Consider the following 20,639-nt stretch of genomic DNA (forward strand, 5'->3'; position numbering starts at 1 on the left):
CAGATTTCCCTGAAGCGATTAGCACAGGATTGCACAAGCAAAGCTGCCAGGTTTGTGTGGCCAGAGATGCACACAGGCTAGATGACAGGCCTGCACACCAGGCACGTGACGTTGTGTACAAACTGACAGGGAGGCTGCCTGGAAAGCTGTTGTCTGTGTGTTGTTTGTAGAAGATTCTTCTTCCCTCTGACAAACCGGTTGCTGCTCTAAATGCCTGTCAATTAAATCCTTCAAAGACAGAGGTCCTCTGGCTGGGACGGGACGATATGGGATTGAGGGGGCAACTCCCATCTCTTGCGGGGGTGTAATTAGTGCCAGCACCGTCCATTAAGAGTTTGGGTGTAATCTTCGATACCTCCCTCTCCATGGAGACACAGATTGCAGCTATAACAAAGGCGGCATTTTTTCATCTCCGCCAAGCTAAGCAGTTGGCTCCTTACCGCTCTCGCCCTGACCTAGCCACTGTGATCCACGCGACGGTCATCTCCAGACTGGATTATTGTAACTCGCTCTACGTGGGGCTGCCCTTGAGACTGACCCAGAAACTCCAGCGGGTGCAGAATGCCACAGCGAGACTCCTTACGGGGTCTTCGCTGCGAGATCACATTCATCCGGTGCTATACCAGCTGCACTGGCTCCCGGTGGAGTACAGGATCAGGTTTAAGGTGCTGGTTTTAACCTTCAAAGCCCTATACGGCCTAGGACCCTCGTACCTTCGGGACCGCCTCTCCTGGTATGCCCCACAGAGGAACTTACAGTCTTCAAATAAAAACATCTTGAAGGTCCCAGGCCACAGAGAGGTTAGGCTGGCCTCAACTAGAGCCAGGGCTTTTTCGGCTGCGGCTCCAACCTGGTGGAACGCTCTGTCACAAGAGACAAGGGCCCTGCAGGACTTGACATCTTTCCGCAGGGCCTGCAAGACAGAGCTGTTCCACCAGGCCTTTGGTCAGGGCGCAGCCTGATTCCCTCCTTTGGCAATCTTTACAAAACTTTAGTTTATGGTTGCCATCAATTTTGATTTTAATTAATTTTTATAATGTTTTTATAATGTTGCACTATTTTAGTGTTGTTAGCCGCCCTGAGCCCGGCTTCGGCTGGGGAGGGCGGGATATAAATAAAAATTATTATTATTATTATTATTATTATTATTATTATTATTATTATTACTATTATTATATTGCTTCCTCCCTAGCCCCATTGCTGTGTCCACGGGTGAAGCCAGCATTGCACGTTACACCAGAAGTTTGTGTGGACAGTGTTTTGGCTAGTAAATATCCATGTGGTCAGCCCCACCATCTGTTGATTGGTGACGGGCTGTTCTCCCCTCCCATCTTATCCATTGCTACCCCAGTTAATTCTTTAAAAGTGGGAACCCTCCTGTTGTGCTCACCAGAAAACCAAAAGTGTGAGACTTGATGCTCATAAGAAGAGCACCGCAGGGTCAGGCCAACAGGGAACCAGCAAGTCTAGCATCCTGTTCTCACATTGGCTAACCAATTGCCTATGGGAAGGCCTGCAAGCAGGACCTAAGCGCAGCAGCCCCTCTCCCTACTGGTGATTCCTAGGATCTGGTATTCAGAGGCTTGCTGGCTCTGACAGTGGAGGTCGGACACAATGAGGCCCAAGCGCATGGGTGCCTTGGTTGTGCGACTTCTGCTTCCACCTTTCAGGTATGGTGGGGAGAGCATTGGTGGGTTGCTTCATCACTCTGGAGGAGACCTGGGTTGGGACCTTCATGAACATGGAGGATGGAGAACAACTGCCTCTTCTTGACAGGGCACGAACCAGTGTTAGAAACCCATATATATATAAGCTAGGTGCCTTATAAATCTAGGTTGCAGTCGCCATAACATAATGTCTATTTGCCAGGGGGTTGGACCAGGTGACTCTCGGGTTCCCTTCCAACACTACAATTCTATGATCTCAGTTACATTGCTTGACGGTAGCTTGCTCTTTCAACACATCACTTGTTCCAGTATGCAAGAAGGAGGATTGCACACAGTGGACATGGAATTGGTATTCTGGTCTCTGTGCAAATCTACTTTGTTCCTGCTGCTGCTGCTGCTGCAACCCAGCCACCCCCTCGACCTACCTGCTGTGTCATGGCAATGTACTGGTCTCCAATGATAACAAACCAGGATGTGGCTCTGGTTGGCTTCATGCTCTAGGTCAAAATGTTTGGAATACAACGTTTCGAATCGCATAGGAACTTCAGGCCTTGTGGTTTTGAATGATAAAATAATCTGCAGCAGACTCCTGTAGCCACATTTCCGTCTTTGCTGAACCTTCTGGTGATGGGGATAATGGTAGAGAGTTAATACAGGCCAGTGCTGAGCTTCTCCCAAGCCCCAAATATCAATGGTCCCGCCTTCGTTCCTGATTCGTATGCTACTCAAAGTGCTCAGGAAGCTCAGTTGTTCTAGTGGCACCCCTTTGATCATGGAGTGGTTTGCATACTTTCTGGTTTGATAGTCCTTATCAAAAGGTTTTTAAACACTGAAGGAGTTTGTCTCCATCCTGGAATGCACAGTGTGGTCCTGCAGCCCACACACCCTGGCGAAGCCAGGCGTGACTGGGTTGTACTTTTGGTATTTGCAGTTCTCAGACTGTGCCTCCAGATCGTCAGTGTTTTGCGGGAGCAATTCAAGCCCATCTTGGAAAATTAGGCTTGAGCAGTGAAAGTGGGTTAAAGTCCTCTGTCGCCTTAGTGCAAGGAATTCACTTTTTTAAAAGAGAGAGAGAAACCTTTTTGCAGTTAGGAAAATGAAGGCAAGTGAAAAGTTTAGAATGAACGTAACGGGAAGACGTACAAACACCCCGCAACCAAATCGGGGTGAACACTTGCTGTTGTATAACCTCCCCGCAAACAAATCTGAACAAATAGTCAATGAAGACCAGATATAGTCTAACCTCCGTGTAAGCTTTGAGCAAGCAAATTGGGATGCATGCTCAAAAAATGTCTTCTGGGTGAGTCCCTTGAGAACCTATGGGGGCTCTTCCATAAAATGATGGGCAAGTTCTCCTGAAACACACGTGGGTAGGCTGACTCTTGAAGGACCTTCAAGTTGTCTCTCCATATCTCTGGTGCACTGGGGGGAGCATGGTTTGTGATGGGTAGGGTGGTGCATGGGAAGCTGTAACCCCCAAGCATGTTCTTTCTCCCCCCCCATTTGTCATGAGTGTAAGTGTGTGACCCTGTTAAGCATAAGTCCAGCGCATGTCCCAGGCTTCCCCAGACAGCCCACCTACTGATGCACATGGCCTTCAATGTCAAGAAGGTTGCCCACTCCTGGTCTAAGGTGACAGCTTTTCTTTCCACCTACCAGACCACCTGCTGCTTTATCTAATCTCAGAAACGCATTGTATTCCTTGCAGGTGAATGGGGTGTGCATGGAAGGCAAGCAACACTCGGACGTCGTTTCGGCCATAAGATCTGGTGGAGATGAGACTGAGCTGCTAGTGGTGGATAGCTTAGCGGACGAGTTTTTCAAGAAGTGCAATGTCATCCCTTCTGAAGCACATCTGAAAGGTGAGGCACCCATTCTGGCAGGAATAGTCCTAAGGATTGGTGTGATCTAATCAGGGCTGCTCATTGTTGTTTTGGATAGCGCAATTGAGGTTTTTCAACAGAGGGGCGGGTGGCCACATGTCATTGATACTTTAGTTCAGATTCCTGCATTCCAGGGTCCCTTCCAACTCTGCAGTTCCATAGTTCTATGAATCCGGTTCTGAAACTGCAGGACCTCTGCTAAGAAAGGCCACTGATTTTTTGTGCAGTTGAGAAAACCCTGCATAGCCATTGTGTGTGTGTTCCTCTTTTTTAAAAGGGGAGGGGAGCAATTGTTGATGGTGGAGAAGCTTTTTCCAAGAGTTGTTTCCCTGTGATTAAAGCGGCCTGCAAGCAATAATGCCACAGTAGATGGACCTAGCATGTATTAAATGCCAGCAGCTTCAGTTTGGGGTCGATTATTTCACTTAAAATCAATATTTGAATCTCCACCTTTCTGTTTAAATAAAATGTCCAGGGCATTTTATGCAGCATTTTTTAAAAGACTAATTAAATACGACCTGAATTAAAACACAATTACAGCAGCAGGCGGGTCAGTATGGTATTGTTCTGCAGCAAATTCAAAAGGGCTTTGTAAATGATGTCTTGGCTTGTTCCTGGGGGAAGTGTGCTGGAAGAGGGGGATTCTACATTTGAAAGACTCTTCCTCTGGTCACCAGCTTCTTAGCTTCTGAAGGCGGCATTCCTGGAGAATGGCCTCAGAAGAAAGGTGCTGGCATCTGGGCAGGTTCAAATGGGGACGATTGCCTTCTTGTTCGTGCCCTCTATTTGGAAAGGAAATGGGGTGGGGGAAATCTTTCATCTCTCTGCAACCTGAGAGCATTTAATTAGAGGTACAGGTGGGTGATTGAACCTGAATCTTAACGTATACCATGACTTTGTACAGGAATGATGTGCAGCTCCAGATGATGGTAGACTCCAGCTCCTTTCGCCAAATGGTCAGGGCTGATGGAGTCCAGCAAATTCTGGAGGGCGACAGGTTCCCTCATCTCTGCTATACTGCTTCAAAGTCTCAGAACAGAGAAGGCATACAAAGGCACTGTGCGCGCGCACACACACACTCACACACACATATAAAACCCTCTAACCTGTTTGCAGGTCTTCAAGAGGTTAGAGATGAGGGACATGGGTGGCGCTGTGGGTTAAACCACAGAGCCTAGGGCTTGCCAATCAGAAGGTCGGCAGTTTGAATCCCCACGACAGGGTGAGCTCCCGTTGCTCGATCCCTGCTCCTGCCAACCTAGCAGTTCGAAAGCACCTCAAAGTGCAAGTAGATAAATAGGTACCGCTCCGGCGGGAAGTAAAACGGCGTTTCCTTGCGCTGCTCTGGTTCGCCAGAAGCGGCTTAGTCATGCTGGCCACATGACCTGGAAACTGGATGCTGGCTCCCTCGGCCAATAAAGCGAGATGAGCGCCGCAACCCCAGAGTCGGTCACGACTGGACCTAATGGTCAGGGGTCCCTTTACCTTTACCTTTAACCTGTTTGCAGGTCTTCAAGAGGCTAGAGATGCATAGGTTTGTAACGGTGACCTTAGAATTCTTTGTTTGCGTAACTACCAAAAACTGAGCAGTTGTATAGCTGGGGTCTTTCTAAGCATTATCCCTGGAAAGCATGGTGCACTTTTGGGAAAAGGTACAGCTTGGTTTGCTGTTTGCTGTTTGCAAAAGATCTCCGGTTCAATTTCTGACATCCCCACATAAGGCTGGGAAATACTGCCTTGTCTGAAATTCTGGAAAGCCACAGTCCATTAGTGCAGATAATGCTAATTTATGCTAATTTAGAGTGACCAGCCTGGAGAATGTTTGCAAGACACTGTGCATGCCTATGAACTGGGCTCTGCCCGTTACATGCTCCATTGGATCCAAGCCTGACCTCTGTGCTGCATAGGTTTCCACCTGATGGAAAGCACTTGCATGCTCAGCTGTGAAATGGACTTCTTTGCGAGAGCTTGCCAAAGGCCCAGTCGTGACCTTCCTTCTTGCAGTGTGTTACCAGCCGAGCATTTGTTATGCAACAACAGGCTCTCCAACCTCCAGGACCTGCTGCAGGAACCCCTGTGGGGATGGGTGGGTGGGTCTGAGTGCTGCTTGAGTGATTAATTTGCGAGGTCTCCCGGGAGCCATGCAACAAGGAAGCGGGGAGGAAGCTCTCTGGAATCTCTTAATTAATCCTATTAACCTCCCATATTTCTCACCAAAATAGCCTATTGTTGGTGCTATAGTTAGTGCTTCAGCAGGTGTACACATATATTTGTCAATGGCTCCTCGGAATAGCAGAGAATCTAGGATGGAGTGGAGGAGATGGGGAGGTCAAAAGGACAAAGAGTTCCCTCTGCTCTGTGAATCTGACATGAACTCTCTGACGGCAAGAGCTGTTCAACATTGAAATGGACTCCCTTGGAAGGTGGTGGACTCTCCTTCCTTGGAGGTTTTTTAAGCAGAAGTTGGATGGACATCTGTCAGGGATTCTTTAGCTGTGATTCTTGCACTGGGACCCTTCCAACTCTATACAGTTGTACCTTGGATCCTGAACGCCTTGGAACTCGGATGCTTTGGCTCCCAAACGCTGCAAACCCAGAAGTGATTGTTCCAGTTTGCGCACGTTCTTTAGAACCTGAACGTCCGATGGGGCTTCCACAGTTTCTGATTGGCTGCAGGAGCTTCCTGCAGCCAATCAGAAGCCACACTTTGGTTTCCGAACATTTTGAAAGTTGAACAGACTTCCAGAACGGATTCCGTTTGACTTCCATGGTACGACTACAGTTCAGAATGGGCTTGTTCTGCTTTTAAAACAGCTCTTTAGTCATCTTACTTCAGTTCTGAGTTTCCAGCCTTGTGTGCTCTGCAAAAACACCTACCCTGGCCATAATAAAATCCCTGTTTTTGTCATACACAGCACCCTGACTATACTGTCTGTATTTTCACCATGAACTTAAACTTTTAAATGTGGCACGTAGATTATGAGCCCCAGGAAAACCTTTCGTTTTCAGTTCTTTTGAAGCCCAGTGTTTTATCATATTTGTAGAAGGGCAGGCACCAGCTTGAGGAAATCTGAGTTTAAAGCAGAGCAGAAGAGCAGGTACAATATTAGTTAATCAATATTAACAGTAGCAGCAGGTACACAAGGTTATTCAGGGCTTGCATCACGTGGATCGTTGTTATAACACAAAGGCAATAACGGGATAATGAATAATGGGAATTATTGCAGGAAAAAGGTTTGGCAGGAGCAGTTAATTGCCGGGGTCTTGGTGATAGAGGTGTATGACCGCAAAGACCCTAGAGTTTCCAGCACATGTAAACTGCTCCGAGGCAAGGTTAGCTTGTGTATGTGTGTCCCTTACAGAAGGGTTTGGTGGTTGTTTTTAAAGCACACTAGCTGAGCTGAGAATTGAACCTGGTGACTTGCAATCAGTTTTTTCCTTACTTCACAACTGCATTAGCAGCTAAGCAGAGCAGTTCTATACCTGCAGTTTGGCTCCTTTCCCTGGCTCCAGCTCCACCAGAAGTCGACAAGGATTGAACCCAGAACTTTGGGTGTACAGTGGTACCTCGGGTTAAGTACTTAATTTGTTCCGGAGGTCCGTTCTTAACCTGAAACACCACTTTAGCTAATGGGGACTCCCGCTGCCGCCACGCCACCGGAGCACGATTTCTGTTCTCATCCTGAAGCAAAGTTCTTAACCCGAGGTACTATTTCTGGGTTAACGGAGTCTGTAACCTGAAGCATCTGTAACCTGAGCTACCATTGTACATGTCTTCTTGCACCTCCTCCCCTTGCAATGTGCCTATCTGCTTTGCTCCACCCCAAGCAAAGACACAGCGATCAGTCGGAAACTAGAGCGAGTGGGGTGGTTCTTTCCGGCAGCCGTGCGGAAACAGCTTCCCTGTGGAGCAGTTCCACATAGCTGCTGAGAATTGGTGCGATCTAGTGGAGCAGGACTGCTCGGACCAGGACTGGGGAGATCAAAAGTTCAAATTCCACTTACCCATTAAGCTCACCGGGCTACCTTGGACCAGGCACTCCTTTACACATCCCTCTCTCTTGGTCTAGCCCTACCGCAAAGGGCTGTTGTGAGGATATGATAGAGCTGGTACTGTGGACTGGGCTCCTTGGAGGGAAGCCAAGTTAAAAAAAGAAAAGTAGATAATAACTCTGTGGGTAGGAGCAATTGTGTTTGCTTTTCCCACCCGGCTGCCAAACCAGCCACATGACTGGGTGGTTTGGGTGTTCATACCCCACCCATACAGTGACCGGACAGGAAGTTGCCATGGGGGAAATGGGCTACCGCAGCTGTGAATAACAAGGGTTCTTCTTGGGGCTGGGCTGCTGTGACAGAACTGGGAGACAACAGTAGCGGCTGCCTAGCTTATCTCCCTGGCTGCTGGCAGTCAGACAAGGGGTCAGAACAGCTAGCAAAGCCCACCCTTTTGGGTTATAGAAATCCAATTAAAAGAAACAAACGTCGCTACCAGAAACTTTTCTTTTAGGAATTATAGGGGCAAAACTACCTAAATCGTATAGAAATTTATTCATGTATGCTACTACAGCAGCAAGAACGTTACTTGCCCAAAAGTAGAAAGAAGCAGAAGTACCAGTAAAGGAAGAATGGATACAAAAAAACTTATGGAATATGCAGAAATGGCAAAACTTACCGGAAGAATAAGAAATCAAGATAGCAGACTTTTTATAAAAGAATGGAAATGGTTTATTGAATATTTACAGATAAATTGTAAACAGATGAAAACATTAGCAGGATTATTGTATTAACCTGCAGTTTTATAAGAATATATATATATACACACACACACATATACAGTAGATAATTAAAGGAGTAAGTTAAATGAACTTGGATATGCGGAAGATATTAAAAAATTAAGGAACCGCAGAAAGAGGGGGAAGGGAGTCAAATTTTGAAATGTTAAATTGATTGTAAAACTAATGAAATGTATAAATTTGAAAAGTATAAATAAAAAACTAAAAAGGAAGAAAAAAGTGTCACTAACTGCATATCTTTGTTGTTTTTTTGTTCCCCTCCAGGTCCCTTGCCAGAACCAGTTGCCAATGGTGATGTGGAGAAGGTAAAGGTTATGCCAAGTGCATGGTTCATTGATGGTCTCTTATGTTGTGTGAAGGCCCCTTTCGACAGTACAGGTTTGCTGGGTGTGCACGTGTAAGGGAAGAAGCACCAAAACGGTGTATACAGATTTTCCTGGCATCTATTCGGCCCACTGGGTCTGCGTGGGCTAAGAAGCTGCAAACTGGATGCAGCTTCCCAATGCTTGTACACCGGGGGTGTTGCACAGACTCCAGGGTAGCACACTCTCCTTTCAGGATAAGGTTTTTATTGAAACGCCCAGGTTCCCCAACCCAGAGGCAGGTGCAAAACAGTGGCTCACCCCAGTGGACATGCTAAGATGCGAGAAACAAGATGCCTCTGGTCTCAGCCGGGGCGTTTTGCAGTCGGCACCAGAACCAAACCTATAGGGCCTTTTGCACAGGCCTGGTTTCTCTCCCCACCCCCTGCTCCGCCAAAGCATTATTTTCCAGCAATCTAACCTGGGGATAGGGATGCGGGTGGCGCTGTGGTGTAAACCACTGAGCCTAGGGCTTGCCGATCGGAAGGTCGGCGGTTCGAATCCCCGCGACAGGGTGAGCTCCTGTTGTTTGGTCCCAGCTCCTGCCAACCTAGCAGTTTGAAAGCACGTCAAAGTGCAAGTAGATAAATAGGTACCGCTCCGGCGGGAAGGTAAACGGCGTTTCCGTGCGCTGCTTTGGTTCGCCAGAAGCGGCTTAGTCATGCTGGCCACATGACCCAGAAGCTGTCTGCAGACAAAAGCCGGCTCCCTCAACCTATAGAGCAAGATGAGCATGCAACCCCAGAGTCATCCGCGACTGGACCTAATGGTCAGGGGTACCTTTACCTTCACCTTTTAACCTGGGGGTGGGGAGCTTTTCAGCTGCTCCTTCTGTTAAAACAGCTGGAAGCTAGAAACCCTTTGCTCATTTCCTGCAAGTCCCTGTTTTACGGTTCATAGCTCAGTTGTAGAGCGCATGCTTTTGAATGCAAAAGTTCCCAGGTTCATGTCCAGGTAGGGCCGGCAACGATTCCTTCCTGAAACCCTGGAGAGGTGCTGACTGTTGCAGTGGGCAGTACTAAGCAGGATGGGCCAACATTACGAGGCGGCTTCCTAATCCTAATCTGCCTTCTGTCCATCACTGGTGGACACTGTGCATGAGACCTACGTGCAGTAAGAGCTGCTTCAGGCCCTGTGTTGTCTTCCGTAGCGGAAGTATAAGCCATTCCTCCCTGATGCTGCTAGGAGTGCCTTGCAGCCTGCCTTGATGCCGCCAAGCAGAGCTTGACCTCTCAGTGGAGGAGGGGAGGGCAAAGCCCTTGAAGGCACGTCGCTCAATTTTCAGGGCCTGCCTCTTGTCACAGAACAGAATGGCCCATTCTTCACCCTGTGGGTGGAATCTCTCGCAGTGGGGGCCGCTGTTTCAAAAGGCCGTGTTACTTCCAGTCTGCTTTGAAAAAACAAAACCTAATTAAACCCAGAGTGAAGAGGAAGCCTCATTAGGAACCTCAAAAGACGGGAGGGCAGGAGGCAGGGATTTCAAATATACATTAAGGGGGCTGAGTGAGGATGTTCCCAGGCTAAAGCTTAAACCAGATAGAGAGATGTCATGCAACTTGTCTACCCGGTAGGTCTGAACGGCAGTTGGGAAGAAGCAGCCTGACTGCATTGCATCGTAAATAAATAAATCCCGCTTCTATGGGGTGCAGTAGGGTGTTAATTGTTTAAACATGTTTTTTGGTGCAAACTTGCAAATATAAAGCGCTCTGAAGCACAAGTGTATCTGGCTTCCAGTACTGTGGACAACCTTTCTTCCCTGCCCATTGCAACCTTTCTCCCAGTGTGAGTCTTATGTCCTGCATGCCTGTCTGCTGGGGTGATGCAAAAATTATTGGAATCCTCATTTGAATTTAGCATCTTGCTGAAACCAGGCTGGTTTGCATATGCTGCTGAAGCACAATTTAGTGTTACAAGCACAAAGCTAGCCTACCACTGCCTGCCCTGGCTCTTATGGTCCCCTCTCCTCCATCATAGCCTTGAGGAGGTGCTCAGAAACTCTTGCTTCTATTTCCGATTTAACTGCAACTTGCTGTCATTCAAACCAGAGCAAACCATGGTTCATCTAACTATGGTTAGTGAGAATAAACCAGCTTCAAACCATGGTTCATGAAGCTGGCTTTGCTTTCTATAACCATGGTTAATCTCAACTGCAGTTTAGGGTTTGGATAATACCCTAAAATGTGGTTAGACTAAAATGGAAACACTTGGAATGGGAGAATGGGAGGCAGGTAGAAGTGCTTAGCAGTTCGAGAATCAAGGTTTAGTGTTGCATTTGACCAGAACCATTGAACGGGGATGTCAAGCAGCAGTTGTGCCAACTGAATGCTGAGAATTTTCTCAGCCTTGGAGTAAGAAGGACCAATCTGCTTCCATGCTGCCTTCAGTCACTTCTCAGTCCTGCTCATCTGGCTTTAAGCTCCCTTGCTCAACATTTAAACCAGTTTCATCTGATAACTCCAGATGTTCTTCATGCAAAACCACTTTCCTACGCGGCTGTCATAACTTATATCTTGTCATCTCATCTTTGCTTGGCATAAACATGAAAGGAAACCTGCTCTTCCAGCGCAGGCCGACTCAGCATCAGCTGCTAATCAGCTTTCCCTACTGGGGGGTTATTGGCACCATTCGGTGGCTGTAGATAGCTCTCTGTTTGCTGGCTTGCATGCAGCCGGTCAGTTTGCCACAGGTGAACGTGTACCCATTTTCTCAAGATTTCAACCCTCAGTACCTAACTACTGCTTTTGCAGAGGACTAACACTAGGCTTCAGTTGGATCTCAAAAGATGGATTCCTAGCCACACCTTCATGACTTTTCTTCTTCAGTAGACACTGTCCAGATCACTATCTGCCCATGGGTCTTTTCCTTTGGAGCTGGTTTTATTCAAAGGGGTGCCCTTGAATATTTGCCACTTTATGAACATGGGTGTCTCAAGGTAGCACTATATTGTCACAGAGACATCTCAGAAAGTGGGATGTGGGAGAGCCAACACCCCATATTTTGCATGCAGATAGGTTAGCTGTGATGTTGTCACTGAAAATTTGCTCACGAGAGTGATGGTGCAATTGCTTACACTGTTGCTTAATGGAGGTGATAAAGGCCGTCTTAAGATGGTACCTGACTTGGAGCAAAACAGAAACTCCTTTATGTTGCTGCAAAGGGCCGGATTCCTTTTTTATATTCTTGCATTGACAGAGAAGTGCATGGTATTCTGCTCTGTCCCCAAGTAGTGCAAATGCCGCTGCCTTTATCAGTGTTGCTTCAAAAGCAGCCAGGAGTGTACAGCTTTCCTTTCAGTTTAAGTCCATGTGCTTCTTGTCCTTTTTTTTTAAAAAAATGAATAAATCTCACATGGAATGTCCAGAAAGCTGCTGCTCCTTCATCTTCTGAGAAAAAAAGCAGGACAGTTGACCAACTCTGGTGGAAACAAATACACTGAATTTCATTGTAATGATGGAAAGTAGCTGATATCTGAAAAGATATGGAGAACATTATAAGAGCTTTGCTGGATCAGACTAAAGGCCCATTCACCTAGCCCAGGGGTTGGCAAGGTTCCAGCCGCTTGGGCCAGTTCACTCCAGCAGAGATCACTCTGTGGGCTGGATCACGCGCATGTATGATCGTGCGCGCCCGTGATTTCCGGTGTCTACGTCTGCGCAGACGCAATTTCTGGGCCGTGGAAGCGAATCCCCACGCCGCACTGGTTTAGCACAGCACGCAGGGACTCGCCGAGCGGGCGGCTCGGTTCAGGGGCGGCTCGTGGGCTGGTTAAACGACCCCCGTGGGCTGCTTGTGGCCCATGGGCCTTAGGTTGCTGACCCTGACTTAGCCCTTCAGTCTGTTCTCTCCATGGTCAACTAGATACCTATGGGGGAGCCCTTCCCAGCAGCAGCAGCAGCAGCTGTTCAGAGGCATACTGCCTCTGACAATGGATAGGGAGTAGTTTCCTGTGGTTTCTTCCTTATACCCCACCCCCCTCTTGTTAGAGAAAGAGCACAGCTGGCATTTAATCCTTCTCAGGGATAAAGAGGCTGGAGGATGCCCAGAGCAGGCTTATCAGCCTGCGGTCTGTCAACAGATTATGTGCTTAGAAGTGGGTTTCCTCATACTCCTTATTTCTCTGGTTCCCTTCAGGAAAGGGGCAGGCTGGGATAAATCATCACTTGTTGGACGTGGCCTCTGGTCACTGAGGAGAAGAGGCCATTTTGAGAACATTGGGTTCTCCCCAGTTTTAGGAAGACTCTTCCCGGGCTTCTTTTGTTGGGTTCTCCTGACAGTTGTGACCCTCTGGAGAATCCTGTCGTGTGGCTTTGGAGCTTCTTCCCTAAAACCAGAGCTGCTCCCACTGCCCCTTCTCAATGCCCTGAAATATGCAACTGGTGCATTAGAGGGAGGGAGGGCCAGTTGTGATGTACCCATCAGCTCTGGGTATGTTTGAGAGCCGGTCTAGCACACTGTCCCTGAGGCCTGAGCTGTGAAGCAGCCGTATGCAGCTTATGATGGCAGCATTCCCTAAATCATGCCAAAGGGGGTAGGAGGAGGAGGAATGTTTTCTTCTGCACAAAAATGTGTGGAACTGGCTAGAATTGGGGGGGGGGGGGGATTCAGGGAAGTGATGCAGTGAGTTCTACTTTTGGCGATTTACAAATAAATAAATGCAGCGTGTTATTTATATAGCGATTGCCCCCCCTTTTTTGTTTCAAGTTTCTCTTCCCTTCCCTGTTGTAGGAGATCTTCAGAGATGACCAGCCTGAGCCTGTCTTGGAAAGTCCTTCAAGCCCTGAGCCGGTGTCTCCTTCTCCGATTCTGAACGAACCTCACAATGAGGTATGAAAGCAGCCTGGGCCCAAAGGGAGGAAAGCCCAGAAATGGGGAGTCCTAAACATGTGGTACAGGCATAGAGTCCCCTCTGTTCATTGAGTATTCATCCTGATTTTGCTGCAGGGTGTTTGCATGGATTCCTCATTATTCATTTGTTCATCCCACACTTTTCGGTGCATTTCCCCATCGCTTTCCAAACTGCAAAAAGTCTGTGTGTGTGCTTTTAAGTGCATCCGAGGGCAGCACAGCCCTTTAAATCCACTTTCAATACAGAAATCTTAAAGGTATGGTTTATACTTGAGTCCTGCTCACAATGTAGTTAAGAGTCCAGAGGTGCCCTTGATTCTCTACAGAGTTTTCCTTTGCCAAAGACCAGCAGAAATGATTAGAGAAGTTTCAGCTTGTCCATTAGAGAACCATTTGCAAACTTTCAGAGCTTTGCCATTCTTCCTGCTCCCCTGTGGGGCCAGTCATTTTGTGCTGTAAAAATCTAGTTTGCCTGTCAACCACAGCAATTTGCCCTGGTCTTCAGTGTTCCCATTTTCAAATGGGCAGATGCCTCAATTTCTACAAAGCAAGTAATGAATGTTTAGCATCCCTGACTGGAACCATGTCCAGTTTTTAATTAAATGGCTGAATTATAATTCAGGCGCTCTGTATCAAATCTGCTTAAGGACAAAACTGCATATTTTGTTCGTACTTTTTTTCCTAAAGCATACTTAATGCTGCCACTTACTATTTTGAAGGGGAAAGGCTATGCAGGGCCCCAGACCAAATGAGGACCCTCATGCATTTGCTGCTTGCTCCAGAGATGCCAAACAGCTGCCAGGGAGAGCAATTCTGGGGAGGAAACGGGCAGGGCCCTGATCCATATAAGGAGGATCGTATAAGCTTGGGGCCCTGGGTGGCTTCTCTTTCTGTTGCTGTCTAATAACGGAGAGCGTTCCTCAGTACCAGGAAAAATATCCAAGGTGGCCACATGCACATTCACATTCATTTCACAGAAATCGCTTAGAAAGTGCCTGCACTTTTTGCCCCATAACTTTCTTTTTTAGGAAGGCTAGAAGCTTTTAAGGAAAGTAAACTTTACTAAAATACAGTATGAAAGCTCAGAGTCTGGGGCACTTGCCCAGGGACACCACTGGAAGCCTTCACAGGTGTAATGGCACCTGGAGATGCTGAGTTCACTACCCCTGCCCAAAGTTGGCCCATTGAAATAAGTGCCCTTATAAGTCCATTCATTGATTTCCACCACCACCCTCCATGATTCTCCTCTGAGTATGATTAACATTGGATATTACCCTCGATGTGACAACATTAAGCATTTTTTCTAAAGTTGGAATAACGTATAATTTGACCCTGAAGCAATTGTAATGCTGGCTGCCTGGAAGAAATGTCAGTAGTATCCAAATGCAACATGATGACCAAATGCAACAATGCGATGTCAATATAAACTCTTTATACTTTCCGAGATTTAGAAGATTTCTGTTTTTATTTGGTTTTGCATATACTTCATATTGTTCAATGTTCTGTATAGATTATATAAAGAGTTTATATTGACATCGCATTGTTGCATTTGGTCATCGTGTTGCCTTTGGATACTACTGATATTTGTTTGCAACACAGGGGTTTAACTGGAAGAAATGTCAGCCTCTCAGTTAAAAAAACCAGACACGTTTCTAGTTAAAGATGTTGAATTCTGATGGCTTCCTTTATAGAAACAGATGTCCTGCCTGGCCATTTGCAAGGAACCCAAAGGGAGGGACATACTGCTGCTAATTCCAGGCAAACTAGACTTCATATGAACACACAAAAGGCTGGTGGGTCAATAGAGTTATGCACAAGGGCCCGTGCTGCAAGCCAGGCTGTGCTGGTGGTCTCTTAGGAAAGTGCCCTGGACATGGCAGATGGAGACAATGCCATTGCAGCATGCATGAGGCCAGTGTGCGGAGAGGGGAGAGAAAGGAAGGAGGAGCAGGGACTGATCCTGCAAAATGAACCCTGTTCATGTTAATGGGTCCAGAGACACCCTGCCTTGTTTGCTGTTGTGCAATGTTGCAGCCTTAAGTGTCGGGTTTGTGTAGGAGGGCTCTCTGTCAACAGACGCCTGCTTCATCACTCCTCTGTTAGTTCTGTTACTGTGTGAGGCCTGTGGTTTTTAATGTTAGGGTTTTAATATGGGGCAATTTGGTGAAGGGCGGTCTTCAAGCAAAGGGGTAAAAGGAGAAAACAAGAAACTAAACACTGTCCTCAGCATTCATAGGAATCAAAGTAGGTCCAGTCAAAAGTTTGCATACACAACACAACACAAAACACACACACACACACACACACACACACACACCAAGTTCCATTTAGTAATTTCAATGAGATTTAGGCATACCAAACTGCAGAGTTAAATGCAAGTCCCATTGGTTTCTGTTAGGAGCTTGTGTTGGGTTGCTCTGTCTGTTGTGCAGCATGGAATCTGGGACAGGGGAGCGTTCTCTAGCCAAGCAGTGCTCAGGTAACATGTGCGGGAAGGATCAGAAGAGAAGGCAAGGCCTCTAGCAGAACTTTTCTAATCACCTTTGTTGGGTGATCCAGTTCTTGCCCTATCTAGTCCAACAGCCTGTGAAAACACAAGCTTTAATTGCAACATAATGAACATAATTTGATACAGAACAAATGATTGACACTCAATTACATCAGTCCCTTCTCTGGGACAGTTCTGTGGCCTTCTCTCCCTGAGAATTCTTGTGTGACGCTGAACATAACACTCCACGCAACCATCTACATTGGGCTTATATATTCTGTGACTTTTGTGAACTACATGTTTCATTGAGCACTTGGAAGGACACCTGCAGGCCCTTAACCGGAGCAGTGGGTTAGAGGTTTTCTGGAACTTTTGCTACATCTAGGTCAAGTGAGAGAGCCAGGGTGTGTGTGTGGAAATCCACATCATTGGACAAGATTTCCTCATTGGTGACTGGAGCAGAATATGCATGGCTGGTCCACTTTTAATTCTGCCAGGCAACCAAGTGTAAATTATTGGACCTACTTATTTCAATGCACACCTTTCGTGTCTACCCCCTCCTTACTCTATCTTTTAACTAGCTGTGGCATGATACTCCTTTCTGACTTGGGTGTGTATGTGGGGGGAAAACGTGGAGACAGGGGGAGGTGCAGTTGGGATGGCTAGGACACACAGCTTTGATAATCTGATCACTATCAATTTAATTGTCATTATATTAAATACGTTGTGCTTCCACTGTTGGGAGGCAACATGCCTCTGAATGCCAGTTTCTAGGAATCACAAACTGGGAGGGTGGCTATTGCATTTAGGTCTTGCTTGTGGCCTTCACAGAGGCATTGGGTTGGCCATTGTGAGAACAGGATTCTGAGCCTTGATGGGCCTCCGCTGGCCTGATCCAGCAGAGCTCTTTCTAATGCTCTTAATTTAACAACAACAACCCTGTTAGCAACAGTGGTAGGAAACAAGAAACTTGTGTGGAAAAAACCTTGGGTGCCTTGGCCTTGAGCTGTACGTGGAAGCTTAGGTGGGGTCCGCAGCGATTCCTCTTGGCCAACTTCTTCTTGCTTTTTCTCTTTGCTGCCCAGTCACCCTTGCAGCTCAACTCTCAAGAGAAGGGAGAGAAGCACAGCTCCGTATCCGACCCAGTTCTTGACTTGGACATCCCGCTGGCCGTAGCCAAGGAGCGAGCTCACCAAAAACGCACCAGCAAAAGGGCGCCGCAGATGGACTGGAGCAAGAAGAACGAACTCTTCAGCAACCTGTGAAGTATCCCATCCCGCAAGCCGGGAGGAGGTGGTGCAGGGGCAAGGCCCAGCCAACCGGGCCAGCTTTTTCTCCTGCCCCTCCCATTTTTTCCCCCTGGAGGAGGGGGTTATTCCCCCCACCCACCCACTCCCCTCTTCCCCTCTCTTTGCCAGGGGAACAGGGGCAGGATCTTACACTGTCCTCTGTAATCTGAAGAAAAACAAAATGGCATCATGACTACTCCTGCACAATTCTGGAGAAGCAATTCTATTTTTTAAAAAAGAGAATGACGAGACACTTTTATACACTGTCTATAAATAGCTGAGTAAGTTCCATGTGAGTTTGTGGTGAGGGTTTCTGTGAGCCTGAAACTAATGTGGTGTCCATACTGAGCCCATGGAGGGGGTGGAGGGAGAGCGTACTGTGGCCTGTTAGGTCTGAGGAGAAACATGCTGATCTTTTGTTCTCTCACCCCCCCCCCCCAATTCAATTGGATTTTTTGTGGGAAACACATGTTCACAATAAGATTTTTGAGGTTGCCAGGGTTGGGGATTGAGGAGAAAAACTTGTGGTGCTTAGCCCTTCCTAAATTCAAAGTGGTATCTGAAACCAGCCACCTAAAACCAATAGCCCCATGTAGGTTCTCATCGCAGAGATACCCTGTTGGATGCTGACTTGAGCCTTTCATTAAATTTGAGTGCTTAAAACCCTAATTTTGACTTCCAGCAGCCATTGGGTGGGGGTTGTGAGCACACGTCCTCTCCTCTTCACAAGGAACCGTTTTCCTTTGACTGGAATGTCCGTCCCTGACACTCCATTTTCATTTTTATTTTTAAAAAGAATTTTCTTTAAAGCAATCAATGGTAAAATTATCTATGGGGTAAGACCCATGAACTTGTTGCACCACTTCCTGTATGTATTTCAAAGCTTTCTGATAGTAAGACGGAACCCTTGGAAACTGCTCTGACTGGAATCCTGTGGGGGGTGGTGTGGTTCTTGTTTTGGCTGAGAGGGGGGAATCTTCTGGTCTAATACAGCAACTGAAAGCAGCCAGGAAATAATATCCTGTCTTCAACTCTCATTCCTGGAGATGGAGCCAATCAGGGTTTTTTTTATGATAATGCTTAATTAACAGTTTATATATAAACTGTTTCATTTTCTGGAATGTTTTCTAATTATAGCTCTCTTTCTCCTCTGTCTGTTGTGTATGTTATGGAAATTATTCCTCCTCTACGGATGTGTTTTGTTCTTGTTTTCCTTGATTGTTTGTTATGAAAAATGCAAGAGAAGAAAAAAAAAAGAACCCTGTTTACCAGAAGGGAAAAAGTCACCTTGATTTTTTTGTGTGCGCGTGCTTATTTTATGTTTAAATCTTTGTAAAGTTCCAGAGCCTTGTGGGAAAGCTCAGCACAGCATGTGAGCGGTCAACCCCTACTGGCCTTCCAGCCTCGCTCTCCCGAGCTCTCAATTCATTACCAGGAGCTGGTTCATGTCAACAGGATGAACTCCAGTACAATAATGCCACCACCCAACCCTCCAGCAGAATCTTTATTGGTTCAACGTACGATGACCATTTGTGCAGGTCAGGGTGGAGATGAGAGTGGGGGTGTTTCTGGGAGTGGGTTGGAATTTATACCAATCTCCAAGCACAGCAATCACAATCAGCATCACCATTCTTATTTCAATTCAATTCAATCTTTATTACGGTCCAGAGACCCAACAAATCGTTACAAAGCAATACACAATTCATACAGCCTACCTCCAGGTTAAACAAGCATTTTGTTCAGAATATAGGGATCATTGGTTCATGCAACCACCGATAAAAACTTTGCCACTGCTAATGTTTTAGCGTTTGTCCGGTCTTCCAATAGGAACCTGACATAGTGAGCCTCTGATTTTCCCGGGAAAGGTACCAGCAAGGGTAATATCAGTTCAGCCCTGGCTTGCTCATATTTTGAACAGTGCAACAAAATATGTTTTATGGAATCAATGTCTTGAGCACACGAGCAAAGTCTGTCCTGGTAGGGAACTCCTCTCAACCTGCCATCCAACACTGCAGAAGGAAAAACGTTTAGTCTGGCTTTGGTGAAAAGCCTTCGATAATTTGGTACTTTCTGGTTTTTAATGTAAGATGTTAATTTAAAGACATGCCCATATCGTACTCCTACTGCCAGCGGACTACAGACTTCGTGTGATTGAGATCGCAAGTCACTGTACATTATCCTATTCTTATTTCAGTTTGTATCCTTCCCTTCATAAGAAGCTTGTTTTGCAACACTTTTTCCTCCCCTGGGGGAAGGCATCCACAGTTTCGCTGTTGCAACAGCCATGCATTTACTCACGCTGCAGGCCGAAGCCATGTCGTTGGGGTGGCCATTAGGAAAAGACTTGGCAAGGAAATGCAACGGGGGGGGGGGGGGCTGTCTTACCCACCCAATCCCATGCCACCCATTTTTCTCATGTGCTCACTGGGGCATGGAGTTGCTTTGTCCAGAGGGGGATTTGCATTTGCGGGATCGCCAACTGTTTTAAAAGCAGTGGGTTTCTTGAGAGCTGCAGTGGCTATTGAATCTTTTACACTGCTGCTCCTTTGTTGCAGCTGAGAACCTGTTTGTTGCTGTACAGAGAAGAACCAGCAGCTTCTGTAGAACTTGACCAGCTTTCTTTCTATAATAATAACAACAACAAATTTGTACAAAGAGAACCCAGTGGGCTGTAAAATGCCGTGCATTGAGCTCAAGAGCAGCTGTTACCCAGGAAAATCAGGCTCAAGCTGGTCTCTGACCGTAATAATGAATTATTATAATAATAAGAAACTCGGGTTCTTCCACACGTCCTTTTCTGCTGCATTTCTAGGAAACAGGTCTGGGTTTTCCGTGTATGTGTGTCCCACACCTTCCCTGGGAAAACCTGTGTTTTACCACTGAATCAGAGCAACTGGCAATTCCCAAAGGCTGCCTAATCGGCAGGTCTGGCAGGTAAGTTCATACAGTTGCAAAGAGTGCACAGTAGGTTAGACCATAAAGCAAATTTGCCAAGAGGCCACTTGTGAGTTGCTGAAAGCATCAACATGTTCTTCTGCTCTGGTGACCGAATAGCTAATTCTGTGCTATGCATGGCTAATAAATGACTGAAAATATAAAAGCACCAACCAAGCAATTCTTATTGGCACCTTTAAAAAGGGGGAGGGGGAAGGGACAATTTGTAGAATACTTTTAACAGCTTGGATGTTTTAGAAAATAAGTTACTGCAGGCCATATAGGTGCAAGTTTTATAAAATTGCTAGTGTGTGTGTGTGTGTGTGTGTGTGTGTGTGTGTGTGTGTTTTCCCATCCCCTCCAAAGTATCACTGCAGG

At 46.7% G+C, this 20,639-nt stretch overlaps 1 protein-coding gene across 1 annotated transcript in view; it reads left to right on the plus strand.

Moving 5' to 3' along the window:
* NHERF1 (NHERF family PDZ scaffold protein 1) overlaps nt 1–18,619 on the plus strand; it is a 58,195-nt gene extending 39,576 nt beyond the window's left edge. Inside the window, exons 3-6 of the mRNA XM_080993978.1 lie at nt 3,376–3,529; nt 8,608–8,648; nt 13,431–13,529; nt 17,124–18,619. Of these exons, the coding sequence (XP_080850104.1) occupies nt 3,376–3,529; nt 8,608–8,648; nt 13,431–13,529; nt 17,124–17,303 (474 nt within the window). The 3' untranslated portion in view covers nt 17,304–18,619. The remainder of the gene's footprint in view (nt 1–3,375; nt 3,530–8,607; nt 8,649–13,430; nt 13,530–17,123) is intronic.
* Nucleotides 18,620–20,639: the final 2,020 nt, after the last annotated feature.

The sequence above is a fragment of the Podarcis pityusensis genome (assembly GCF_964106645.2).
Source record: "Podarcis pityusensis genome assembly, chromosome: 2".
NCBI classification, from domain to species: domain Eukaryota; kingdom Metazoa; phylum Chordata; class Lepidosauria; order Squamata; family Lacertidae; genus Podarcis; species Podarcis pityusensis.